The sequence below is a fragment of the Lepidochelys kempii genome, chromosome 15 (assembly GCF_965140265.1).
Source record: "Lepidochelys kempii isolate rLepKem1 chromosome 15, rLepKem1.hap2, whole genome shotgun sequence".
NCBI lineage: Eukaryota > Metazoa > Chordata > Testudines > Cheloniidae > Lepidochelys > Lepidochelys kempii.
In genome coordinates this window covers 27,524,334-27,552,134 of record NC_133270.1, presented here as the reverse complement: position 1 = coordinate 27,552,134, position 27,801 = coordinate 27,524,334, and the positions used below count along the sequence as shown (strand labels likewise).

At 50.7% G+C, this 27,801-nt stretch overlaps 1 protein-coding gene across 14 annotated transcripts in view; it reads right to left on the bottom strand.

Moving 5' to 3' along the window:
- Positions 1-5,768: 5,768 nt before the first annotated feature.
- Positions 5,769-27,801, bottom strand: part of CUX2 (cut like homeobox 2) — a 228,626-nt gene continuing 206,593 nt past the window's right edge. For 12 of the 14 annotated variants that reach the window (XM_073312603.1, XM_073312590.1, XM_073312593.1 and 9 more), the window contains 7 exons: positions 26,359-26,460; positions 19,993-20,747; positions 18,021-18,180; positions 13,871-14,140; positions 12,927-13,115; positions 11,202-11,475; positions 5,769-9,196 (listed from right to left, as the gene is read on the bottom strand). In XM_073312603.1, the coding sequence (XP_073168704.1) occupies positions 8,383-9,196; positions 11,202-11,475; positions 12,927-13,115; positions 13,871-14,140; positions 18,021-18,180; positions 19,993-20,747; positions 26,359-26,460 (2,564 nt within the window). In that variant the 3' untranslated portion in view covers positions 5,769-8,382. The remainder of the gene's footprint in view (positions 9,197-11,201; positions 11,476-12,926; positions 13,116-13,870; positions 14,141-18,020; positions 18,181-19,992; positions 20,748-26,358; positions 26,461-27,801) is intronic. The other 2 variants (XR_012155035.1, XM_073312602.1) reach the window with 2 other exon arrangements.

Here is a 27,801-nt window from a genome sequence, read left to right as displayed (position 1 = left end):
CAGAAACCTGGTGCATTACTGATGGTAGCAAAGTGCAATAGTCAGACAAGATACTGCTTCCACTGATGGAACAGGCAAGTCGCTCATTGACTTGAGCAGTACTGATCTAGCACCTGATGCTGAGAGCCATCAGCACTTGTGCGGCTCATTGGAGTCCATGGGAACTGAAAGGGCTCAGTGCCCCTCCAAAACAGCATGAATCCAAACCAGCCTCCCTGGCTCAAACTCACTGTTAGAAAACGGGTCTGTTAGAAAACACAACTGACTTTGGAACAGTGTCTAGCCCACAGGCATTACAATAGCTATCTGTCCAAATACACAATGCAAAGCCATGGCCAGGTGCGAGTCCTGGAGCTTCCCTGAACAAGGTGCTCAGATAACTATGGGGATGAGGGCGATACAAACAGTGCGGGGGGGGGGGGGGAGAACAGACATACAAGTGAAAGCATCACAGCTACCGCAGTTCAGAGACTGGTCAGACCTAGGGGGACATTTCAATCAACTAGAGCACTGGACGTAAACTGCCTTCTGGGCCCCTCGCCTGATGCTGTAGGGGAACGTGAATCCAAACCAACGCCCCCACAATAAAAGAACCCTTTACTAAAACCTTTACTAAAACCTTTAAGAGTGAGACCCAAAGCTCGTTGTCGGCATCTCTTTAAAACAGCTGTTTGCCACAATCAAAATTCGCCACTTGCAATAACAGGGCTCCTGTGACTCGCTCCAGGATCTTTCTATTGTTCTCAAAGAATTATTTCTCCTGGGCTGTTATTAGGGTCCTACCAAATCTGTGGCCACAGATTGTGAAAGCTGGTCTCCCCGCAGCAAATCTGGTCTTTTGTTTGCTTTTACCCTATACCACGCAGACTTCATGGGGGAGACCAGCGTTTCGCAAATTGGGGGTCCTGACCAAAAAGGGAGTTGTGGGGGGGTGTCACAGTACTGCTCCCCTTACTTCTGCCCTGCCTTTAGAGTTGGACAGCTGCAGAGCAGTGGCTGGTGGCCGGCCGCCCTGCTCCGACGGCAGCAGCGCAGAAGGAAGCGTGGGAAGACCACCCCAGGCCATCCTTACTTCCACGCTGCTCTCAGAGCTGGGCTCCTGGCCAGCAGCCACCGCTCTCCAGCTGCCCAGCTCTGAAGGCAGAGCCCCCGCCAGCAGCACCACAACCCCCCCTACAATAACCTTGTGACCCCCGCAACAGCTCCTTTTTGGGTCAGGACCCCTACAGGTACAACACCCTGAAATTTCAGATTTAAATAGCTGAAATCATGAAATTTACAATTTTTAAAACCCTAGGATCATGAAATTGACTGTGAATTTATTAGGGCCCTAACTATAATATACTGGGTTAACCTTTAGCTATGGGATTCCTGACCCAAATGTATTACGCCAAAATGTTCTGTTTGGGGGACAGCTGGGGCTACATTTTCAGGAGCACTGAGGTCCTACAGCACCCCCCGAAGTTACTCCAGTTTTATACCTAGAGCATGTCAAAACTTTTCAAAAACACCTTTTCCCCCAAAAAAATATTTCAACATATTTAATGGAAAATGGCTGCAGCTTTCCAACCCGAGGGGCCAGAGCATCTCAAATAGTCACAATTGCAAAATTTTTTTGCAAAGCATTTCCAAAAATGTTCATTGCATTTTTTAGCCAGCTTCATTTTACACCTGTCTCTCTGAGCTCAGAATCAGACCCCTTATGTAACACCACGTTACTGGGTGCAAAATAGGGAAGTAGTTTCAAAGCTATTGACTACAGACGAGACTAATCTAAGCTCTATTGAAGTCAACAACTTCCAGAGACTTTGTTGGTTTTGGATCAAGCCCCAAAGCAGCACTCAGAACTCTCGTTTGTGGAAATGCATTGTAGTGTTAAAAAGAAATTAGTCATCACCTGTTTGCCCTAAAGCAGGATGTTGGACTAAATTCTGCACAACTCCATTTTCTTGGTATCTAGGGTGCCCCATTCTATCTGCCATTCCCAGCGCTGAGCCGTGGCCCTGCAATCAGAAGGGGATTATGCATCATGGCCAGTTCATTTCCTCTGACGTTTCTAACCTCTGTCTATTTCCATCATGCATATCACTAGCCCAATGGGGCAAGGCCAGCTTTGAAAGCTGGACTGGCTCCCGGTGCCAATCTGGTGATGATGGTGAGCCCCAGGGGCATTTTGCCCCGTTTGCAGTTTGTTCTGAGCCCTTTTGACGTAACTGTTAGCACCGAACAAAATAAAAACAGCATGTCTACAGCAAGCAGAAGCAAACAGCTGCCCTGTGGCTGCCATGTCACTCCCAGAGAGAAGATTTGGGAGCAGGATTTTTAAAATCCCCTCGGACAGTGAGGCGCCCAACTCCTATTGAGTTTCATTCCCAGCCTTAAAATACACACCAAGCTTTATGATGTGCTTCCCTGCCTGCTTTTCCTTCATATTACGCCCTGACCCTGCAAGTGCCTTTGGTTCAGTGGGGCACATGGGCACAGGTAATAGCAAGAGAGGGCATTAAAATCATAAACTCTTTGGGGTAGAGATCATAGAGGCTGGTGGATTCAATCACCAGCCTGGGGAAAGCAACTGGCCACACTTTGGTCAGTTTATAGCCCTTACTTCCGGGCCCTGTTTAGTCTCCAATGCAAAAGAAAGGAAACAGGGCAAAGGGGATGGATCACTTGGTGATTACCTGTTCTGTTCATTCCCTCTGGGACACCTGGCATTGGCCACTGTTGGAAGACAGGATACTGGGCCAGATGGACCTTTGGTCTGACCCAATATGGCTGTTCTTACGTTCACAACATCAAGTGCCCCACTTAGCCCATGGGGCCCTCAGGCCTCCATCAGGGCAGGTAATATTGAATTGTCCAGCTCACAACATGGGGCTTGGCTCTTGTCTCAAAGCCCTTTGTGCATCAACCAGCCTCTTCTTGCCTCCGGTATCCACTGCAGGAGCATCACTGGTAATTAGCTGCCTCATAAAACAGGGAGCAGGCTGGCCCCAGCATGGCTGCATTAAAATAAACAGGGCAGGGAGACAGTCTCACAAATATTGATCTGCTGGGCTCAGCGCTGGGCATGAGCCTGCGACTACTCACCTGCCATGGCAGGACGGTCCCTTGCCAAGGAGAAGGGGGAGTGACTTCAATAGAATCAGAGCTGGGCCAAATCAAAATCCTGGATCCGAACCACTGAGATCCAGACTGAAAGTTTATGGCTGTAAAAGCCCAGAGCAAAACCGTGCCTTCATACTTCAGAGGTTTGGAGCTGGGCTTTGCTGGTTGGAGCCAGCTTAGCCCAAAGTGCAGGGAAGTTTTCCAATAACAACCCCTGCTTATCCATCAATATAGAAGTAGCAGGGGGGACTCAGCCACACCCTGGCACCATGCCCAGCCCCAGTATCACTCACAGTGGTCACGTCCCTACTGCTTTACCCATGACCACACTGGGGTAGACGGGAGACAGGCCCCAGCTCGGCATGGGCACTGAGAAGGGGAGGAAGAAGATTTGTGCCAATCCATCCAGCTTGCAGGCAAACCTAGCCCCGATTTCAGATGTGGATAGAGTGTTGCTTTGCCCGCAACCCCCACCCCCGCACATCCAGGGAGTGATGCTTTAATGCTGTTCACCGCTACCCCCAAATCTGTTTCGATTGTGGAGCTACACGTTTGTACAGCAAGAACGAACCAGCCTCTATTTTGTGGCAATCGCTGCTTCAGTCTGAGGATCTCAAAGCACTTTGCCAACACGAATTGTTGCAACAACCCAGTGAGATGATTTATTACTCCTAGGGAAACCGAGGCACACAGGGGTGACGTGACTTTCCCAGTGTCACTCAGGGTGTACGTAGCCAAGCCAGTAGCAGAGGCCTCCTGGCTACTGTACAGGCCTTCCAATCTTTACCTTGCTTTGCTAGATAAAATGCTGTGGATTTTTTTTTAAACAAAGTACTTCAGTAAAACCAGCTCAGATCTACTGTCTAACACCGCAGCCGGAGTGTGGAGAACCCCCCTCCCCACTCGCAGCCAAAGGGTTAACTTTGTAACATTCAATTGTCCACAAAGACAGAAAAACGGTTGCCATGGCAGCAGGCTGAGCTTTCTTGAGAAGTTGCAGATAGTCATTAAAAATAAATCCTCCCCACCATGTTAGCAGCCGAACGCGCTTAAACAGTTCTACAACATAAGGATTTATTAATTCATCAAAGGCAACACCTTGTCTCCTGTCGGAAGCTACAAAACAGTCGAGCGATACGAATCTGTGTAAGGTCAGCCGGCTCCTTAAAGAAACAAAGAGGCTGCAATGAGAACAGCCGCCCCTTAGCCCTCCGCTAAGGTGCCAAGTGTTAGTCGAAGCTGAAGGCGGACTGCCTTGGTTAGGGGCCCGTTTAACACCCCAGGGACTTACCTGCAGTGGACGCGCAGTGTGATCTGCTTGCAGAAAGCCAGAGTGGGCTCCAAACGGCTGGGCGTCAGTAGAGATGGCCCCTGGGCTGTCGATATGGGGCGGGTTGGCTGCTGGGGTTTAGTTTGTGCCATGGTAAGCTAGGGGCTGGTTGCAGAATTCAAACCCAGCTCCCCAGCTGGATTTTGACCCAGGCCCAGGGCTGTGTGGAAAGAGGTGTGTGGTTCAGCCCATCCGGAGGACTGCACAGGATGCACGGAGTTGACTCTGGGTATGCGGTCTCTGGAAGCGCAGGGGTGGCTAGGCATACCCGCGCTAGCTTTGATCTGGCTAGCGCACACCAGCAGCCGCCAAGATGTGGCAGCACGGGCATCAGCGGAGGCTAGCTGTCTGCGTACCGGCAGCCTGCGTACGTACTTGGGTTACTAGCCCATGCCGCCATGCCTTCACCGCTAGCCTTAGCTGCGCTAGCTTGATTAAAGCTAGAACGGGTCCGCCCAGCCACCGTGCTCACACCTTCATTTGCAGTGTAGATGTACCCTGTCAGAGCGCAGAGAACTGTCCTGGATGGGAAAAACTGATCGCTTTCAGGCAGTGGGCTGATGAGGTGATAAACAGAGGGAGCAGGCCCAGAGGAGGCTGGAGGAAGAGCCTGTCTGCTCTCCATCCCCAGGAGGATATTCTGGTGACAGCTGGCTTCGGGGCTAGTGCAAATCTTAACTCTGAAATTTTTATTTAATCTGCTTAGGTCCAAAATGCTTTCTGGTCTGCCGAGCTGTGTGCTGGAAAGTTCACACTCCGCAATAGTCAATAGTAATGCTTAGCGGGAACCCTTCACCTGCACATCTCCATGCACCTTCCAAAGGAGGAAAGCATTAGTCCAGGGAAACAGAGGCACAGAAAGAGGAAGTGACTTGGCCAAGACCACACAGTGAGTCGGTGGCAGAGCCAAGGTGAGAATCCAGGTTAAAATCTTGGTTCAATGAAGCCAGGGGGAGGTTTGCCACTGATTTCACTGGAGCCAGGATTTTCCATCTGGTCTCTTGACTTCTGGGCTAGTGCCCCAGCCACTGGATGATAGTGCTGCTTCCTTCTCGGAATCACAGGTACATGTAAGCAAGCAGGCGATAGTTACAGAGGGTAGAACAGTTTAACCAGGCAGGCCCCACTGCCCCTGAATGCAAAGGCAAAAGCTCTAATTGACTGCAATGGGAGGCAGGCTGGGCCCTAGACATGACACATCATATATCAATGGTGTGTTGTGTCATCAAGAACTAACTCCTTGCAGGTTCAGAAAGCAGAGAGATGAACAGAGGGAGGAAAGGGATTGCTTAGGAACCAACTCAGAACAAAACAGACCGAAACAGCAAAGTTATTATACAACTTCTGTATTTAGTGGCTCTTTACAGAACTTGTTCCTTTTAAAATTTTTAACAAAGTTCATCAATCTCATAGAAACTTTTTAAGTACAGTACATGAGCCTAACAAAAAGTGATCAACATGTCCCACTAGCTTTTAGTACAACAGGATTTCTGTGTTCAAAAGACTAGACTAAGTGCTTAATCAAATCCCGTTCCACTAAAGCTAACAACTAGCACACTAAGAATAGTAGTCAACGTGTACGCCTTGCCCTTCTATGGCATGTTGGGGTTTGAAACCGTACAAATCGTTCCGTTAGACAAGCTCTCACTTGTTCAGACAGGACTATGGTTGCTAAAATATGGCAGATGGGATCCTGGCCGTCATGGAGTCAAATGGATTTGCTTTTAAAATTGGTCATTAACTGCCACCCAAGTATAAAAATACCTTCTATTCCGATAAAAATGTATACAGTGGAAAACTGTTCCATGCATCACCTCCGTGCCCGGCAGATGTGCGCTCACGACACTTCAGTCATCATTCGGTGCGGAGATTTTTAACTGGCTGCATCTGTGGAGGGAGGGAATGGGTAGGTCTTTGCATGCTGCGGTCTGGTCCTTGCCAAATGCCATTAAAAGCCCCCGCGCAGTACTGAACAAACCAACACAATTCATTTCAACCAGTCTTCTTTGAAAGGCATAGCATTAGCCAGGGCTTGATCACTGGCATGGATTAAGATAGATCTTGGTCTATTCAACAGTCTTTAGCTGCGAGAATGGGGGGGAAAAATCCATCGCAAGGGCAATTCAACAGCACAGAGCTACACGTGCCACTGATGCTGCTAAAATGCCTGGTCCGATGGCTGACAACTCAGCACGTGCCCCCCTGTAAGGGAGGCCTGATCCAAAGCCCCCGGAAATCGATGGAAAGACCCCTGCACTCTTCAGTGAGCTGTGGATCAGGCCTGAAGGCCGCAGTTCAGCAAAACACTGAGGTGTAACTTCACACACGTGCTTAGGCCTCACTAAAGTCAAAGCATGTGCTTAAAAGGGCTTTGCTGAATCAGGGCCCCGGTCAATTACCAAGGACCTCCTGCCTAAGCACGGGAAGATGCTGCAGGTACCAGAGGGCAATTTGTTGCAACAGCGCCCACTGCAAAGTGGGGGTGGGGTGGAAGCGAGCACCCCCAAGTGCAGCCGCACTGCCTTTCTACCGTCAAGGGTTTATACCCTTCACTCAGTGCAGGGAAGGCGGTTGGCCTTAGGCTGTAACTTCAACCAAGTGCTGCTGTAGAAAACAGTTGAGGACCTATTTGACATGCAGAAACCATAACATGTAAAGAAAGCCATTTACTGTTGACGGATTCAAACCTGGAGGATAAATCTCTCTCTGCTCGGCGCTCTTCTTAGAGCCCAAAATCTAGCAACATAAAGGTGCTTCTGCCTGAAAAGCTGGAGCTGCCCAAGGTAAAAACAAACAGATTCCGACTCCGGATGTGAGCCGGTGGTTTATGTTTTCTGAGTGCTCGCCCCCAAGCACTGGCATTGAAAGCTCAGAGTTAAGGTGTCCTGCTGGCTGACGCCCACTCACCAAAGGAGGTGATGCTCATGCATAAAAAAAAAAATCTTGCAATGTCATGATCATTGTTAACGTATGTTCCCATCAAACCAGAGAAGTCAAAAGACAATTTGCACCCGTGAACCTTGCCCTTCTCCCTCCCAAAATCAGAGCGAGGGGTTATTTCATTTTTTCGTTTTTTAAACGGACAGAAAGCTTTGCCGCAAACCGCTGAAATTGTTTAGTTCATTTCAGTTTGTCATGGGTTACTCACTAGAGGAAGTGGAAGGAATTGGTTATGGACCATGCTACAGCTTGTTCAGGAAGGCTATTGCAGACATTTTCTACAACATATACAACTGCACGTGACATTCTGTGTTACAAAGGGTTCAAAACGTACCACCAGAACTAAATACATACTTGATGGCATCACGGTTTTCAATTTAGAGTCTTCACGGACTATACCACAGTCTCTGGAAAGGAGAGTAGCAATGCAGTGTCTTACAGACAAATGTGGAAAAACCGCTAGTCAAAAGTTTATTAAATTTGGTCAGTCTTATAGTGCTTCTCGATGGCTTTGATCAATAAGTCTTTTTTTTTTAATCTCTTCCAGTGGCAAACTACAAGACTTCAGTGTACATTTAATGACACAACTGCTACATCATCTTGATTTTATAGCTCTCTTTAATATCAAAACAGCTTAAGCTGTTAATAAATTCCAAAGTATCCTTTTATTAAAATATCTAAAAGAGGTCTATAAATATTTTTTTTTTTCTAAAAGTGTTCCCAGTTTTTCACATTTAAAACAAAGATTGGGTTTTATTTATTTTTGTTCCCTTTCATCAGGTGTGAAGATTCAGAAGCTACGTGCTGTTTTTCCATCCCTTTCTTATTAACCAAATGGGTTTTTCTTTTGTCCTCAGCATGTGATGAAATTAACAAAATATATATATATTTATATATATACGCCAGTAGGGCTCCCTGTTCCATCAACGTGTTCCAGAAAGTTTATAATTGGTACCAACGAAAGCAACCAATCAGACCCTTGTTCTGCAGCCACTGCCCACCGTTCAGAATTCCCACTCCAGGGATTCCTCCCGATTGGCTGCCTTTTCTAGCCTGTGGATGATGTTGTTGAGGTTGGCCATTTTCTCGTGTCTCCGCTGGATGTTTGAGTTCAGCTTGACGCTCTGCTGTAAAGAGCCCGTATCTGCGGCAGGACTTGAACTCTGCACCTTGGCGGAGGCGGTGTTTGGCAGTGACGGAGAGATGGGAGCAGAAGAGGACGGGACTGGTGAGACGGACATCATGAGGCCCGGAGAGGAGGCAGCTGAGGGCGAGTTCAGAGAGACCTCTAGGCTGCAGCGGGAGGACTCCGAGGCAGATTTAAAGCTAACGGGGTCAGGGTGCAGCCGCTCTCCACCTTCCGATTCCTGGGGTGGCTGTAGGGCAGAGCAATCGGGAGCGCCAGCAGCATGCACGGTGCTGTACGAAGCGCTGCTCCTGGTGAGGCTGGCAGTGCTTTGGGGAGCGTCCTGAGCAGCATCCACCTGCTCTTCTTTGAGAAGTCGGGGATGCTGGATAGAGGCCCCCACGTGCTCCGTCTCCCGCTGCAGGCTGCAAGAGTCCCGGGGATTGTAACAGTCGCCCTTCTCCCCCGCCTCCATCTGCTCCTGCTTGACCCTGATCAGGGTCTCGTTCGGCCCTCTGTGCTTCGTGTCTCTGAAGACGGGCTTCCTGTCCTCCCCCTCTGAATCAGGGCTCAGCGGGTTGGGGACTCTGTGCGAATTGCTGCCAGGCGCGACACCCCCACAGCTGCTCGGCTCCAGGTCTGTGTCGTTGTCTTGGGCCCCTTCCACCAGCATTTCCCGGCGCATCCGGGACCTGCAGGACAAGCACAACAGGACGGTAACAGCAGCATTAGGGCTCCAGCCGAGCCCCTCAGAGTGGGGGGTGTCTTCGCCTCTGAATCCCTTCTCCTCTCCACGAGCCCAGGCTGCCACATTACTGAGGGCTGGTCCACACTAGAAAGTCAGGTCGCCTTAGCGACGTCACTCAGGGGTGTGAGAGACGTCGTTAAGCCGGCCAAAGCCCCAGCGTAGACAGACCCGGGGCGACGGAAGAATTCTTCTGTCAGCCTAGCTGCTGCCCCTCAGGGAGGTGAGTTTACCACCGTGACAGAAGAACCCCACCCCTGGCTGTAGGGAGTGTCTACACTACAGCACTAGAGAGGCTCAGCCGTGCCCCTGGACATTTTTAGTGTACGCTGAGTGAAGGCTCCCAACTCCCCTGGACGGTTGCTATTAGAGTGGGCCGAAACATAGGGAAACAATCTGTCAACATTTGTTCAAACTTTCCCACTTGTTTCCGTCGCGCAGGCTTCCAATGGACCCCCACAGGCTGCAATTATTTTCCACGTGGGTTTTTTCTCTGACCGTTTTCTCGCCGTTTCACTGACTGACACCTCCATGAAACACTTCAGTTGTGATTTTGAGGGTAAAGTATTGGGGGAAACGTTGCAAAAAACAAAAACTTTTGGACACATTTTCACAAACAGTTTCATTTTTCTGCGGGGGAGGGGAGACAAGCGCATTCTTCAGCCAAAAAACTGAGTGCAAGCAATGCTGGGCAGCCCTAGCATTAACCCCCAGTGGTGTTACCTTGGGGAGATCTGAGGCAGAGCGAGGCTAATGAACTGTCCAGGGTTAGATATAAGCACCTTTGTACCAGCATAAGCATCCACGCGAGGGGACTGTACTGCGTTAGCTGGACTGGGGTTTCAAAGTGATATTGTTGGCATGATACAAAACCAGTGTGTAGACCAGCCCCTGGAAGCTGGGCTGAGAGAAACTCAGGCTGGCTCTTTTTAAGATCCATTGCATCTGTCTGCACCTTACTCAAGTATAATCTCTCCATCCATTCCCCAGAGTCACTTCGCCCCACCCCACCCCACATGTCTGCACGCCTCAGTGAGTGGGAGCCAAAGGATGATTCCTGAGGCCCTTGGAGCCCGGCAGGAAGAGCCAGGGATCTAGTGTTAGCCCTTGCTAGGCAGCTGTTGGACCGGAGGCCCATGCTAGTCATTGAAGAAGAACTGAGACTGGTGGATGTAAGAGAGCAGCCCTTTGGAGATGGAGTGGCTCTGAGTTCTGGCCTCCTGACTGACCGTGTCTGCTCACTGAGACTCCAGACAGGGCCAGATGCAGCATTTGAACCTGCACAGTGCACAAATCCTGCCTTGTTCAATTCTGCAACACCAGCGGTGGGTTTGAAACTTAGCCATGGGTGAGGTTCTGCAGCAGCAAGCTGCAATAGCTATCAATGCTGACACTGAACGTGTCGTCAGTAGGTTTCAGAATCAACCCCCTGTTTTAACAGACATTGGCTGCTCACTCCTCTCTTGGCCAGCCTGGCTGCAAGTCCAGGAACCAGCGCTGGGCTTGTGACCACACCACGATGGTGTTAGCAATGAGACCCGAGGTTCTGCAGTGGAGCGATCCCACTCGGCTGGGCCATCCGGGACCCGCTGTGCCCCGCATGCTGACTCCTCGCTTGGGTTTGTGAGATCTATGGCTGTGGGATTTTGCTTGCTGCTGTGTGATACATGGAAATGCCACCCACTGACACCCCAGTGCCCCCACCCTCGAGCCAGGGCCAGGTAGATCTCAGGAGAACCTGGTTTGTGTCTATGAGCAACAAACACACAGACCTTCCTCTGGGGTCCCCTCCCCTCCTGCTCCCCCTGAGGATGACAGGCAGCCCTCTGCCAACGTCTCGCCACTGAAAATGGAGCTATGGCTCTGCCAAGCGTAGAGCCGCCCGAGATCCCCACCCCGTCCCGCTCCCCGCCGAGATGGAGATGGCTCCACCCCACCTGAACCTGCCATACCTGTAATTATGGAACCAGTTGATGACCGTGTTGGTCTTGAGGTTCAGCTGGAAGGAGAGCAGCTCGATGGTCTGTTGGGATGGGTACGGCTCCAGCTGGTAGGCCTTCTTCAGGGCCTCCTTCTCCTCTGGAGCTAGGACCACCCGGGGCTTTTTGACCTGGAGAAGGCTGAGGTCTTGGGGCTGGAGGCTGGGGCTGGTGCACTCTGAGTGGGTGTTGGGAGATTCGCTGTCGGAGCTGGTGCTGATCAGCCCATAGCGACGCTTCAGATAAGCTAACAGGAGAGGAGAAGACACAGCCGTCCATGAGATGCCCTGTGCTGCCAACACCCCTCGGCCCATCTCGCCACTCGTTCTGCTACCACCAGGCTCTCCCAGTGGGCAGCCAATGGGGAACTTGGCAACAAAGAGGCCGGGGCCATTAAACCAGCCAAACCAAATCTGAGGCAGCCTGGACAGAAACCGCACGCGGCACGGTCCGTTTTAGTGCAGCTGCAAGCAGCTTCCAGAAAGCGCGCTCCCTGGCCTTTCCCTCCTCGCAAGCGAGTGCTGCAGCGGGTCAAAGCATCAGGCTTTCCCCTCCAGACACCAGGGCCTGAATCTTGGGTTGCACTGGGGGGAGGGGGATTCACCCTAGGAGCTGGGTTACCGCTGGCAAAAATGCAGACATAACTGACCCTGAGCCTACGTCTGCACACGTCTCATCAATCCATCTCTACCGGGGCACTCACCTGCCCAAACCCTCTCTGACCACAGCATTCTTGTCATTCCTTAGCGATGAGGAAATGTATCTCGGCAGCTTGCAATCCTGTCATTCTAAGACGATTACACCCCCCGAGAAGGCCAGAGCAAGCACTGGAGACTGGCGAGCCCCAGCCAATACTTCCTATTGACACCCCGCCTGTGTAGGGCACCTGCCAGCCCCGAAGACTGTCAGAGCACAGCACCGTCAAGTACGTCCTGCTCTGGCGAAATGCAGCCACCTCTAGGGTGGAGGGAAGAGTCAACCAGCAACAGCATATTGCACCATGGGGTGGGGAGGGAACGTTCTGGTCATGCCCCTATTCGAGCGCCCAGATTGGCGCTGTCAGCCCTTCGCCCCCATTCAGTAACACTGCCTGGAATGCTATTTATCGTCATGGCAAGGTCATTTGTAAGTCACCAGCTTGCGATGGGCAAACGCGCAAGTCCCAGGTTTGTCTCAGCAGTCCGCTAGCTCTGATCCCTGCTCGGTTGAACTGATGACACTGAGCAGCAGAGGTTCCGACCTGCCTTCCCCCAGGTTTACACGGGGGTAACTCCATTGATTTCAGTACGGTCACTCCTGATTTACACCAGTGCGAGAGCAGAATCATCTCCCAACTCACAAGGAACTGCCTTCAATAAAGGCCAGCCCATGACTAGCTAGACACGTGAGGCTGAATTTGGTGCACAGCAGTGTTGATCCAGTGTGGCGTTCAGGGAGTGACTCTGGATTTACACCTGGGTCAGAATGCAGCCCCGGCTCTGTGCCCCGGTGCTGCGGTGAGCTCAGGGGCTTTCATAGACTATCAGGGTTGGAAGGGACCTCAGGAGGTCATCTAGTCCAACCCCCTGCTCGAAGCAGGACCAATCCCCCATTTTTGCCCCAGATCCCTAAATGGCCCCCTCAAGGATTGAACTCACAACCCTGGGTTTAGCAGGCCAATGCTCAAACCACTGAGCTATCCCTCCCCTTGACGCTCACCTTTCTTCTCCAGTTTCTTCATGTCGCGGAGCTTGTCGACGTTGTGAGGGTCGTTGAGCCAGAGCTGCATGCGGACGAAGGGCTCCCTGCCCTTCAGGCTCAGCTTGTGCCAGGGCTTGGGTCTGGAGAGGAGGTCGGAAACCGAGCCCTGCGTCAGGCCCAGGATGCTCTCCCCAAACAGCCGCTGGCCTGGCAGAGGAGAAGCAGAGGGGGGTTATGCCATACGCCACCATGGCTCAGGCCTGGAACCGGGGGTTTGGAGCTCAGCACTGTCCCTTATGCCAACTGGACTATTCTGCCAGCACCGCTGCCTGCAATGAAGTTGTCCCTGATTATCTCAGCCAGCGACAAAGTTCCCACTGACTTCAGGGGAGCAGGAGCAGGCCCATCCCAGTGGGGAATTTGGCCCGTCTGTTGCTGCTACGAAGCTGATGCTCTCATGAAGGAAGCAATGAACAGAATATTGTGCAGTGGAGGTGGCTGAATCAGCCGGTCTCCAGCCATGCTCAGCTTCCCTGCTGCTGGGGTGTCCTCCTTGCCATCGGACTGGCCACAGCCTGGCCTCGCTCAGGGTCTGACGCCGAGGGGATGTCTACGCTGGAGATGGAGGTGTCACTTCCAGCTTGAGCAGACAGACCCGGGCGCGCTCTCCTCGAGCCAGTGTGCTAAAGTTATGGACGTTGCTGCAGCTGCACGAGGTCTGGCTCTTCAAGCTGGGAATTATCCCTCCAGCTGAAGCAGAAACCTACCCTTAGACCTGGTGAGAAGCCCCATCCAATGCTCCCCAATGGAGCCCCCCGGATCTGCTTCCACAACCAAACCGTGTGCCTGACCCTTCTCCCTGCTCCAGGCTGGACTGAAACCCCAGAGTCCCCCCCAGCCTCGCCCATCTCTGCAGCTAAGCACACGTCGCGGCTCGCCAAGAGGCATCTGGAAATCAGCACCTAGATTGTTGTCCGTTAACACCTCTTTGACCTTCTTGGTGATGGAGTAAGTGTCTAGTTCGGGCGACATGGCGACGATTTCCTGGATGCCCACCAGTGCTTGGCTGTTGGGACACATCTTCCCACTCAGCGACGAGGCCGACCTGCTCTCCGGTTGCTGATTTTCTTTGCTGCTCTCCAGAGTTAGAGTGAGTGGCTCTGGGGGGCTTTTGTCTTGCTCCAAAGGGCTGGGTGGTGGGGAGGGAGAAGACTGGGTCTCTCCAGGGCTGGCTGTCAAACACCAGGGAGACAAAGCATTATTGTTGCCATTCACACAATCCTGTTTCCTCCTAGCGGTAGTGTTCGCCCTTAGGGGTTTTAATTTTAGCCTGGTGAGCTCGGATTGTTTGCTAGTTAGCCCTGTGTGGGACAGAGGCTTCTGAATGAGCCTTTCAACCTAACTAGTCATTGATAACATCCCAGAGCATTTTTCAACCTGAAGGATCCCAGGCAAGCTATACCCAGGGATCATTTCCCGCATCACTGAAATGCAGCCACCTCTGGGGCAAAACGCAGCAACTATTTAACAGCACAGAGCAACACTATGCACCAGAGAAGAGAGTATCATCTCCACTTCAAACTGCAAGGGGGCGTTTAGGAAGGCAGGACGGAAGGACATTGGGTGAAAGAGCAGGGTTAACATGCTGACTCTTGCAAAAGGTGCTGCAGGAATCTTATTAGCCATAAGCAGTTAGGACTTGAGAAACCCAGTTCTCCTCTGCAGCACATTAATCCCAAGCACTGGGCTGGAGTCCAGAGTTCAGCCCTGACTCAGTGGCAAGAGGACAGCCTGTTGACTCACCAGCACCACTTCCTATTGCTGGCTTATTTATAGCTGCCATGCCATGGCTTTGACTTTCCACCATGAGCTAGTCACTTGCGTTTGGCTGCTGTCTCCTAGTCAGCCAGATGTGAGACACAAGGGTCAGCCTGAGCCTTACTCACCTGAATGCTCCCGGCAAATACTAGGTTTTGATTGTGGCACACGAGAAACCTACAGATTTGGGGACAAAAGCCCAGTCCGAGGGCACAGCAGGCCCATCCCCAGGGCCCTGGATCCCAGAGTCCTACAACGGCAGCAGAATCAAAGCTTTCTTTCCAATACCCTTTATGTCTCTAGCCCTCCTGGCTGAGAGGAAGAGCTTGAAAAGGTGGATCCCACATGACCAATGTAGCAACAACGTCTGTCTGAATCTGCTGACAGCCTCACGCAGAGGTTGCAGCAACAGCCACTGCAGCCAGACAGGAAGGCATCTGGCCCCACACTTGGCACCAGAGCAGAAGAGACTAGGGGAGGATGCTGCCCATCTCGTCATGGTTAGGGCCACAGCCAGCAGCCCTCTGCTTGACTGGGGGGCCCCCCCACGCGGGCCTAGGATGCTGGATGGTGTTAATCTGGCCCCGGTGGTACCTTTCACAACTAGTGAAAGTTTGCATGTGAGCATCAAGCCGAACAACTCATAGAAATAAGAACTCAGGTGTGAGACAGTGAACGTAATATTCACTCTGCCCTGGCCGCTGCCCCTTCTCCCCAGATCCCCTCCGCTCTAGATCTCGACTGTCTCTCCACCGTGATAGATCACAGGGGAAGACATTTAAGTGCAATTGAAACATTATTTTGAATGGGTTTATTGATAACAAAATCCTCTGTACAAATCTGTCAGCTGCCTGTGTGCGGCTGCAGACTAATCTTGCCGCACACCGTCTCGCCTGGTCTTTCCCCCGTTCTTAACAACTGTCAATTCCAGTCAAGTCTGAGATCATCTGGGGGCAAATAGGGGTTGACAGAGAATTCATTTCTGCAGTAAATCTCCAGCTTGTGTGTTGCAGTCACCTTGGTGGTGGTGGTGGGGGGGTGGAGGTGGAAGGGAGAGGAAAAAAAATCAATGAGAAATAAAATAATCTGAACATTATTTATTGTGGTGACTTGTCGTTTGCAACATGTGCAGGCTGGAGAAATGCCACGTGTCTCTTCTTTTTGGAAGTGGGGGAGAAATAAGGCAAAATCTTTTATACAGATCCTGTGGTGGTGGAAATAATTGAGGAGAGACAACACAACATTAGCATCCCTCCCCCTCCCAGTTCCTTTTCTGTTCTAGGCACACAGCCAGGGGATTTTGTTGTTGTTGGGGTTTATTTTTACTAGATGACATTCAAAACCAATTTCTGACAAAATAACATTTGAAAGATCTGTATAACCACCTTATCTTGTCTAACAGACTAATTAAGGGGGTTGGAAAAGAGTCGGATATGTCAGAACAACGGCTCTGGAAAGATGCATGAAGGATCCTTTCCCAAAGATGACAGCATGGGTGTGTGTGTGTGTGTGTGTGTGTGTGTGTGTTGGGGGGATATGAGCATGCCTTGTTTTAACCTGGAGATGTAGCACTGCAATTAGAACGCAGCATGGGGGGGGGGGGGGGAGAAGAGGGGTGAGGCTGAGTTTTACAGAATAAAGAACAAAAATTCCTCCTGTGTTTAAGAATTCAAAGGAGGTCAATGCAGAGCGCAGCTGGAATAGTTGTGATGAGCAGTGTCAGCATCTCTAATGGCTCTGAGATGGGACAAAGGATTGACTGGCAATCTCCCAGACTGGTTTGCTAATGCAGCATGCCATGTGCCCCTGTAGTCTCTGGTGCTCACCAGCTATATTTGCTTTCTCTATTTAAACAGGCTTTGACACCTGATCCAGTGTCAGTGAAGTCAATGGGAGTCTTTCCACTGACTTTACTAGAAAATGAATGAAGCTCACGGCGGCACACCTTGAGAGAGAGCCCCATGCCTTGCATCTGCACAGAGGGCTGCATTTTGCTCCGAGATACATGCATGCAACTCTACAGGAGTTGTGGGTGCATATCAATCTGTAACGTGTATGTACATTGTGGGTTGCACCCCCTTTGTGGTTGTGCCAGAGACAGGATAATAACCTACTACTTGTGCCCCTAATCAAACTCCTTTTTTAGCTCAAGTGGCACAGGTCTGTGCTGTGGTGCTACAGGTCTCAGGTTCAAACCCTCCTGAAGACCTGTGGATGGGTGCAGACCTGTGGATGGGTGCTGTCAAATATCCATAGACATAAGCCCCCAAAATGTTGGATCCTCTTCCTAATGACTCTGCTCTAACTACCTTAGGCTGGAAGTTTCTTAAGCACAGGCTGGTTTATGAAATGTACAGCACAGCTGGCTGCCAGTCAGGAAGTAATATTGTGAGACTGGTCTCTGCAGGGGTTCAGAACTGATTTTTCACTTCATTCGCAATTTAAAAAAGTCGGAAAAAATTTTTTTGTTTCAGATCGAAAACTAAAAATTCCACAAATGGAAGAAAATGTCAAGTTGAATGAAATGCTTTGTTTCAATTTTGACTCTTAAAATGTTCTGAATTTTAAATATAAAATTCAAAGAGCTTTTGAAACCAGAAATAATTTCAAATTTAACAAAATGGTTTGTTTAGAAAATGTTGAAAGGAAATGCTTGGATGTTTTCAGAATCCTCTCCCGCGCCAAACGAACAATTTGGTGAAATTGACATGAATTCATGAACTGTTTCGGTGTCACTGAATCTGCATTTTTTTCGATGAAAAAGGGTTTCCGCTGAAAAATGTTACCCAACTCTCATATTTTGGCACTTCTGCTATAATTTATCATTCGTATTATGGTTAGTGCCTAGAGAGGCCAGGGCCCGTTGTGCTCAGCCCTCTGCAAACAACTTGCAAATCTACCTGCCAGATCGGGAAGTGCAGATCTTATGGAGATATTTTATCCTGCTAGGTGTGCTCCTGCTTCTGGGTTTGGTTGAAGAAGAGAGAGCTGGAAAGTAACTGACGTTTCCAGGTTAACATTGGAAATTCCATGGCTTATGGTTGATACAAGCATCAACGATCAGATTGATCGACAAGTCTAACAGGTGGACTGACCCATCTATTGATTTATCAGCTGGGTCAATCCAATGGACCAGATGAATAGCGCTGGTTAGTTCACACCACAGATGGGCCAAACCCTCCAAACATCCTCAAGCTCTGGCCAAGTTGGAAACTGGATCCCAAATATGGCTTAGGCCCATCCCTACATACAATATTCAAGGCAGCCGTCAGACAAAGAGCAGCATGAACTTACCCTGCGGGGGGTTTGGTTGCTGGCTGATCCCTTGGCCAAGCTGATCGGTGAGCCATAACTGCATCCTGATAAACGGTTCCCGGCCCTTCTGGGTCAGCTTGCTCCATGGTTTGGGCCTGGACAGCATGTCACTCACGCTCCCTTGAGACAAGCCCAGCACCTAGAGCAGATGTCACAGGGGGAGAGGTTGGGTTGCATGGTGAGCGTCCTCTTCAGGAAGGTGCTTTAGTCAAACACAAGTTACTGGGCTCAGGAGAGGAGTAGCTGGGTGAAATAATGGCCTGTGATACACAAGAGGATCTGATGGTCCCTTCTGCTCTTAAACTCTATGAATCTTTGCTATTTCTTCCCTCAGATTCCCCTCACATCAACCTAGTGTTAAGTGGGAGATTCCGTGCCACTGTGCATCCAAAATACTGAGGCTGGAGACCAGCTTGGTGTTCACAGTGTCTCCTCGTCATGTCCCGCCCCGGTTCAGAGCCTGTGCTGGGAACTCGCAGCCCTGAGGGAACACGGCATGATGCCGTCTTTGCGCCCTCCTGATTGCTTCACACCAGCATAATAGAGTCAACTCCCCCGGGCTGCTCTAAATGATGGCACCCTCACCAGGAGCTCCCAGTGGTGCCACGCACTATGGGCGAACGTCTCCCGTTGCCAGCATGCCCCCTACACACTGGGGCTCTGCCGTGTGTGCGGGAGTTTCATAGGAAAACTTGTGCTCGGGAAGAATTCTCCCAGGTAGCTGTGGGGCTTCTCTGACCCATGTATGGGGGGGTGGGGGTGGAGAAGGGGAGAGACCACAGGGGGCAGAGTCCAACCTTGCAGTTTACACAGTTTCTGTGGGCATCAGGCTGTGTGCCTAGCACTTAGAGGAGGATCTGGGCTGAGAACGCCTCTAGATCCCCTTCCTCCCAGCGTGGTACCAAGCCTCGCTCCAAGCACACTGTACCGTAAGATCAGCATGGCGGCTGGAACGGAGATGACGCCACTCCATTAGCCGATCTCCAAAGAGAATCTCCCCCTGGCTGGGCCCAGAAGCACCTGGCACCCCCCAGAAGCCAGCACCACAAGTCCCAGAGCATGGGGGAACTCCAGCCAGAAATGGCCCCAAAGCCCTTCCGGCCACTCAACGGGAGTGCCGTGCTTCTGGCCATTCCCCCGGGCGCCTAGGAGAGGGGGGACAGGCTAGGCCCGGGCATGGCTCAGAGTTGTCTGTGGGGGATTCTGCGGGGGGCCGGGGGAAGGAGAGGGGCAGAGGAGGCTGACAGAGACCTGTCGTTAGGAGCTGAGGGGAAGCTGTGGCTGGCAGCAGGGAGAGGAACCTGGGACTGCAGAGAGCCATTACTAGTATAGCTTGGCCCAGGCCTGGCAGTGTGGGAGACAGATGGGAAATGCATCCAGGGGGAGGAAGCGGCTTGGGGAGCAGGAGGCAAGTGGCTGGGAAAGCAAAGGGCATCTGCAGAGAGGGCCCCAGAGACAGGGGCTGGGCTTTTACTTGGGTACTTTACCCACCTCCCTGAGAAACTGGTTTGTATTCCTTGTCTCTCCACAGATCCCCAGCCGGTCACCCTCCTGTCTCCAGGAGTGGGTTTTCTGTGGCACTCCAGCCCCTCGCCAGTGCAGTCAGTCCCGTGCTCTGAGCACTGGGGGGAGGGGGAAGAAGGGGTTGGCAGATATCAGCAATAGCTGGGGGAGAGTCCAGCCCACAGCAGCGGCCCCCAACCCATGATTCTGCTGGACTGAGAGGTGTAAATCCTTCCCCACGGTGCTCGAGGGGCTGCGGAAATGCTGGGGGCCCTACTGCGCTGCTAGCAGAGGAAAGCTCAGGAGCTCGGGGATGGCCAGTGGGGGAAGAAGCCGAAGTGGCTAGGACAGCTGAGAAGACGAGAGAGGGAAGCCAAGCTTTAAACTGGGGCTTGCTTGGGCTTGGGGCTCCAGCCAGGCCCTGGGCCAGCCCCAGCCGGATCGGTACCTTTTCCCCGAAGATCCTCTGGCAGATTCCATTCTTGGCCAGTTTCTCCTTCACCTGCCTGGTCAGCTCCAGGGTGTCCACCTCCCGGTACATATACATCTCGTACTGCTCCGGGGTCAGCGGCGGGACAGTTGGCTTGAGGGTTCGCGGTACGTACGCCGGGTAATAGGAGAGGCGGCCGGCGCTCTGCGGCTCCGAGCTGGCCCCTTCGGACTTCAACTCCACAGCTTTGTGGGGCTCGTCCTCACCCGCAGCCAGCTCCTCCTCACTGGGCTCCCCCCGCGGCCAGGCCCGCCCGTTGGCCAGGCTGGAGTAGCTGGAGGAGGAGGAGAGGGAGGGTGACACCGAGGTGTAGGGCCGGCTGAGCAGGCTCCGCTCCGATGCCCAGTGCTGGTCGAAGTAGGAGCCGGCGTCGCCGATCTCCGACTTGACCTTGCGGATGATGCTCTGCACGAAGGCGGCGGGGGACAGCACCGTCAGGGGGGTCTGCGTGGAGGTGGAGCTGGAGCTGGTACCCAGCATCCCCTCCTCCTGCTTGATGTAGGCCTGGACAATGTTCTGGCTGACGGCGGCCAAGGTGGAGCGCTCTGCAGGCGGCGTGGCCACGGCCCTGCTGCTGGACTCAATCTCCAGCAGGGCCTGCTGCTGGGCCTGCATCTCCCGCCGGGCCTGCTCCAGGATGCTTTTAATGGCCTCTTCCGAGTTGCTGTTGCCATTGGTGACCACCTGGGGAGCAGCCAAGCTCTTGGTCTCACCTGGGGACAGGGCAGACAACGCAGGAATGAGGGGGCAGGGAAATGGAACTTCATTGGGGACCGGGTATCTCGCTGTGGGGCAGGCCCCACTGAGTCACTGGGTGCAGCTCTGCTGGCTGCATGCCAAGGAAGGCCCATGGAGATTTTAGGCCGTGGGCGCTGTGCTAGACCCTCCCCTTCACTTCGGAGCATATATTGGAACTAAAGGAGCAGGGACTTGGCTGGGTCGGGGAGGGCCAGTTCCCCAAGACCCCGTAGAGCCCATTCTGCACAGGAGATGGGATGGCTGCCATCTTGGCCAACACACCAGGGACTGAACTGGGGACTTCCAGAGCTAAAAGCATGAGCTGTATTGCTTGGACTAAAAAGAGCTGGGGCTGCACAAGACTTGCATGCCCTCTGTCACACGCCCCTGCCAATGTCAGGGGGACAAGCTCAGCACCTGTAGGGGACACTGACGGGGCGTCTGTGAAATGGGGATACATTCTTTTGCATCCGATGAAGTGAGCTGTAGCTCACGAAAGCTTATGCTCAAATAAATTGGTTAGTCTCTAAGGTGTCACAAGTACTCCTTTTCTTTTTGCGAATACAGACTAACACGGCTGTTACTCTGAAACCATTCTTTTGTAAGGAGCTCTGAGATCTACAGCCGGAAAGCCCTATTAAGGCTCAGCAGCCTGGAGACACAACGCTGGACTCGACACAATCTAAACCAATAGGATGAGCTGGTTGTAAATGCACTGAAAAGAGCAAACAGTCTACAAATGATCCCCCCAGGCAGAAACAAGCGAAGGGCTGCCGTGCCCTTCCTGGAAAAGAACATGTGTCAATGCGCTCCTCATGGAGAGCCAGCCCTTGGAATCCCTTAGGGGCGTTCGTGTAAGGAGGAGCTGAGGATACGACCCCCAGTTAAAATACCCAGGGGCGAGTCCCTTTCACACCACCACCCGTATATCTTTATATAAGAGCTATGTTTGTTAAAAATACTATTCTTAATAATAAACCTGGCGCTGATATACAAATACGATTATATTGATTATATAGCATAGGGTATTTCAGGAGGAAGTCTGGGATGCTATTTCTATATCTAGAGAGACAGGGTAGGGGAGGTCATACCTTTCATGGACCAACGTGTTGGTGAAAGAGACAAGCTTTCGAGCTTACCCAGAGCTTTTCTTGTCTTTTTCCCCCAATATAAATTGATCCAATGAAAGATAAAAGATCTGACCTCGCCCATTCTGTCTCTCTAATATCCTGGGACCAGCTTGGCTACAACCGCACTCCAAACAACGATGGAAGCTATTTATAGATCTGTGCACCCTACATGGAAAAAAATGGCTAAAAATCATTGTAACCTGACTCACTAAGGTGTCACTCACAGTGTCCCCCTGTGCGGTGTCTCCTGCAGAAAAGTTGAATGTTTGTGAGTGGAGAGGGAACAAAGCCAAGCTATTTTTGCAGATAGCATAAGATCTTTGAAACTGCTGGGTTATGTAACTGTGACAAACGCAATCTAATGACAGCCTGCTAATATGCTAGTGAAGGACAGAGAAAGCTTTTCCATTGTATTCCCCCATTCTCCTTTGCTTCAGCTTTATGAACCACATTCCCTTCGGGGCTGAAACTTGACACAATTACTCCGTAATGCGTCGTGAAATGGACACCCAAAAGTCACTAGCCACTTTGGAAAATGTTGGCCCTAAAGTCCAGATGGGAATTTAGAACCCCATGCAAATATTTACATATAGAATTCAATTAATCTCTATTAATGGGATACATGGTTAAAATCACAAGAGTCAGGAAAGCCAGATGTTTCCAGGAGCAATAGGTCCTTAGTCCTATTATGCATTGTGTACACACATAGGGAACAGATTGTTGCTCATTTCATGAGAGGTGGCAGATATCTGGGGCCCTCCAGTGGAGGAGAAATCAGCAATGTGGTGTCTAGGGATACTCTGAGTGTAACTTCTTTTATTTACACACATACACCAGTCCTGGAAGAGAGGGGATCAAACAGCATGCAGAGCAATCCCTTCTTTCTGGGTTCTCATCCCATCTCAACGCCTGGTTCCCAGGAAGCAACTTTGCCTCAGGAACTGACTCCACTCAGGCTTTGTCTACACTACCACTTTTGTCGGCAAAACTTTTGTTGGTCAGGGGAGTGAAAAAACCACCTCCTTGACCGACATAAGTTTCACCAACAAAAGTGCTGGTGTGGACAGCACCATGTGGGCAGGAGAGGCCCTCCTGATGACACAGCTAACATCGCTTGTTGTGGGTGGTTTAATGATGTTGGCCGGAGAGCACTCTCTTGCCAGCAAAGAACGGCTACATGGGAGACGTTAGAGCAGCACAGCTGTAGCAGTACAGCTGTCCCACTGTAAGGTCTGTAGTGTAGACATAGCCTCAGAGACCAAGGCAGAGAGCAAACTCCCCTGGTGCTCCCACACCTCTCTCTCCTCTGAGCCTTGCATAATAAAGCTAACATCAAGACACAGAGCATATCTTCCCAAGACTGAACATTTGCTCGTATGCCAAGGAAAAGAACTTGGAAGACTATGTGTTACAGCGCCACCTGGGGATGCTTACCATAATAATGTTTTTCAGCACAACCAGCGATATATTACGCCACATGTTAACTACAAAGACAGGAACAGAATACAATGCATAGGTGCAGCAGCGCCAAGATAGAGGGGGAGCTCCAACTTAAAATCTAGTCAGTCAGTGAAGCAGTCTGTTAAACATGGTTTCAGGTGCCACATCTGCCCCTAAAAGGCCCTCTGGCCAATATCTGCGGGTTCATAATCTCATTTTCTCATAAAATAGGTTTCCTTTCCCTTGCTGGCGTGTGAAAGACCCACACAAACAACAGGGGAAACTGACCAATCCAGCACACATTTAGGTATGTTGTCAGTCCCAGAACTGACAGACATGTGAGTTTGCAGGACAGGGCCCTTACAGAGCAGATGGGGAATAGTGAAACTGACTAGACACAAAGTGCACAAAGTAACCAAACTGAAAATAGAGAGAAAAATAACTTCCTTCTCTACCCTCTCACAGCCATTTTAAGGTTCCTTGAAACAAGAGGAGCTGAACAGTTTCCAGGTGGAGGGGCAATAACCTGGCTGTCATCCAGTAGCTCAAGCACTAGACTGCGAGTCAGGACAGCTGGGCTCTATTCCTGACTCTACCACTATGACCTGCTCTGTTCTCTTGGGCAGGTCACGTTGCCTCTCTTTCTGCTCCCACCTTTTGTATTGTCTGTCTAGATTGTAAACTTGTTGGGGCAAGGACTCTCTCGCACCATGCGGCCGTACGCAGCCTAGCACAATGGGGCCCTGATTTCAGCTGCAGCCTGCAGGCACTACCATAATACAAATAATCATCTAATATTTAATGTTGCTTTTGACCCCTTAAATTCTACAATTCCCATTTTAGGATTTTATCTCTGCAGCCCATATTTTGCATTTAATTTCCTTGCCTTTTTAAAAAATTGCCTCTGCTTCATATATTAGCATGTAAATTGTCCCCGTCTGGATGTGATGTTCACATCTCGTTGAAGTTAAGGGGGCAGGGGAGTTTCCACACTGGCTGCTACTGTGTGACTGGAGTCAGTTTCCTGCATTCCTAGATGAATATGGCAGCAACCTATTTAGCTACATGATGCATCCTGTATCTTCACAATGGAAAATGATTTCAATTGTTTTTAAATTCTTCCATAACTCAAACCCAGGTGAAGAGATTTTCCTTGAACCTCCTTAATAACGTTCACCTTTGGGCACACATCTATCTTAAAAAATGTCAGCTCTATTAGGACTGATTTTTAAAGTCACAGGCACATGAAATCAGAGAGTTTGTCTGGACATAAGTGCCCAGAAGAGCGTATGTTTTGCCATGCACATATATAGCCAGCGTTCTATTTCTATTACTGCAAAATAAATCCCATTAAAGATTATGCCAATATGCAGACATGTTTGTTTTCCCTGTTTGTTTTTCCACCATTCTCATCTAATTTAATTCTTGGGGATTCTGCTTTCTCAGCAGACTACCTGTTTTAAAGTTTTTCACTTCTTGTAATGGACTCTGAACACAGCTGGTTTAATGATTGCTCATGCCACATGGATCGTGCATTCTCATTTAATCATCTGTTTTAGGGAAAAAGGGTTAGATTTGAAGTTTTTAAAAGATCACATACAATGTCAACTCAATTTACATTTGCCCTTATGCAGGCAGGGAGGTGAAGCAGCACTCAGAACTGTGGAAAACTGTTTCCTCTCTAACAACGTTTAAATGGTTTGTTTTCATTGCTCTCCTCTGCTGTCACAAACTTAAACTGAAGATTTAATTTTTTATTACAACTGTGCATGCGGATATGGCAAAATGACATTGTCTCAGTTCTACTAAGAGTCAGATCCAACCCAGTAGCAAGATAATGCCACACCATACTAGATGTTTCTTCAAAGACTTGAAACTACAAGGAAAGCCCAATTATGGAATTACTTCCAGAATCAGAGATGCTTCTGTGCCTGTGTCCAGCAGAGGGCAGCACACACAGCATACGTTTCAACAGACCTATTGGAAATGAAGTGTTGAATTTTATACATATCGTGCTCAGACTAAGCAGTTCAAAGAGTACCAGGGAATTAATTTTAAAGGGACACTTCCAGATTAAAAACTCTATGGCCAACACTTTCAAACCTGGATGCTTAAAGGTAGGCGCCTAAATCCATAGGTACGGTCGGCACTGCCATTTTGGTACCCAAGTCAGATAATTTTGGCCTAGAAGTTTAACCTTGTCCAAGGCCAAGGTTTTCAAAAGGAACTAGTGACTCTGGGGTTCCAGCCTGAGCCATCGTCAACGGGGGTTGGTCTTCAGAAAGTCCAGAGCAGCCACCTTCTGTAAGTCAGACCCCACTCGGCACTCAAAAATGGTGGTGATGAAAATCACCAGACACTTTGGCAAACCTTTCACCCCTACCTGTGCGCAAACTAACCCAGGTGATGAAATGGACAGTGTGCATTGGGTTTTCAGCCTCCCTGGGGTTGCTTTATTGGTGGTGTTTCCCCCCTTTTATCATTTTTTCCAGCTTACCAGTGCCGAGGGGCAGGTTAGTTTCACTTCCTGGCTCTGTGTGTGTGAACACTGAGCTGCAATGTGGGACGCAAGGAGGGCAGGGGACTGTTCCCCATTTTGCTTGGCTTGGAAGGAGTAATAACCCTCAGGGGGGACACACACCATCAAACTGCCACAAGGCGGCTTCACTGCTGGTGACCACACACTAGAAAGGGTACTGGGGATACTGTGACTTGTTCTCATTACTCATTATTTGTGTGGCTGTCAGATTCACCCAGCTGAGCGCTCCGTTCATTTCCTCCTCCTGCACCTGCAACAGTTTTGCTCATTTAACAAGTCCTGGACGCTGTTTTCCAGTGAGGAATCTCAGGAGGAAAAGAACCAGGAGAGAAAAGTGGGATTCCACTGCCTCTCTTGGCTGGTTCAGCTCACAAACACCGCTTTGTCTGCTTGGCGGCGTAAATCCCAGGTATGCACTGAGGATCACACACATCTGTGTGATGGAGCTTCGCCTGGCTCTGTGATTTCTCCACCTACCTCCCTTCTGAGACTCAATCTCCTTCTTCGCTTGTTCCAGGATACTTTTGATGGCATCGTCAGAGCCGGTTTCTGGAGTTCTAATCCTCGGAGTAATGCTACCTGATCAAAGAGGCATGATAACAGATTTGTCACTTGCATTGTTTTTACAAGCTCAACTTGTATGTCAGGAAGTATTTACGGATGCTCATGTTCAGTTATTTTTAGGAACACCAGTTTTAAGGAAACATCACTCCCCATTAGTCACTAGCAAGACTGAAGAGAGAGGCCAGGTAACTGGCTGTCAGTTTTCGCCTCGTTCATTTCCTGCACCACGCAGCAGGGCCTCGTCCCCCTCCTCCCACCGCCCTCTCATTTGAAGGGCGCAACAAAGGCAGGACCACACAAACGGAGCAGGGATGCTGGAGTCAGGGGGTGGGTGTTCGTACATCGTGAATTAACTTCGCTTCTGGGGGAATAAAGTCTAGAGGGATTTCACAGCACTGTGTTCGCAGCTCAGCTTCCCCCGCCCTCCTTTGCAGGTGCTGAGGGGAAGGGGCTATATTTTGGCTGCCTGGGAGGTACAGGAGGCAAAGTCCCTTTGGGAGCCTCGGGCTTCACGGGGCTGGGCTCAGCAAGTCTTCTGCCTTTGTGTTATAACCGTTCTCCCTGCTGACTACGACTGCGCCCTCCTGCGGATCTTCCCCCCGCCTTCCGTCCCTGTCACCAGCAGAGAGGCCAAGGGCCCATCGGGCCATGGGTTCCGAACGAGCAGGCTGCCGTCATCAGGAAGTCAGTGATCAGTGTTTGTACAGCACCCATCAGGTGCGCCGATGCCCAGATACCACAGTGATGGGCCCACGAGAGGAGCTAAAAACCTGCTGTTTGCTAACAGGCCAATTCTGGGCCTCGGCTCAACCAGCTCGCATGCGTTAGAGGCGCACGCTGCCTTGTCTCCGCTAGACTCACAAGCGGTGCTTTAGCATAAGCTGAACCGGACAGGCTAAAAACCTGGCAGGGAGCCTGAGCGTGTGGGGTGATGGACTCCTGAGGTCTCCTCCTGCCTCGCGCTCCTCTGGTTCCAGAGCAGCTCTGCTGGTCAATTTCCCCATGCAGACAAGCCCGTAGAAACAAAAAAACAGTTTCCACTACTCATGACTCCTGAAGCAGAACAAGCTGAGTGGGTCTTATCTGGATTGCAGCCGTTACCACTTGAAATGTGAACAGATGCCGTGGCTTAGCCCCTTCCACCCCACCCGTCATGGGCCACCTACGGTACAGCAAAGACCCAGGAGCACATGTGACTTCTGCGATACCACGCACCATCTGGATATTTGTTTGTGAAGTGCTAGAGGCCACGGGAAGTGTAGGAGTGGCTGGCTGGAGAAGTCAAGTGTGTGCTGAGAACTAGGACGGAGCTATTGACGCACTAGGCGACTGCGTGAGCTGCACACCCTCCAGACC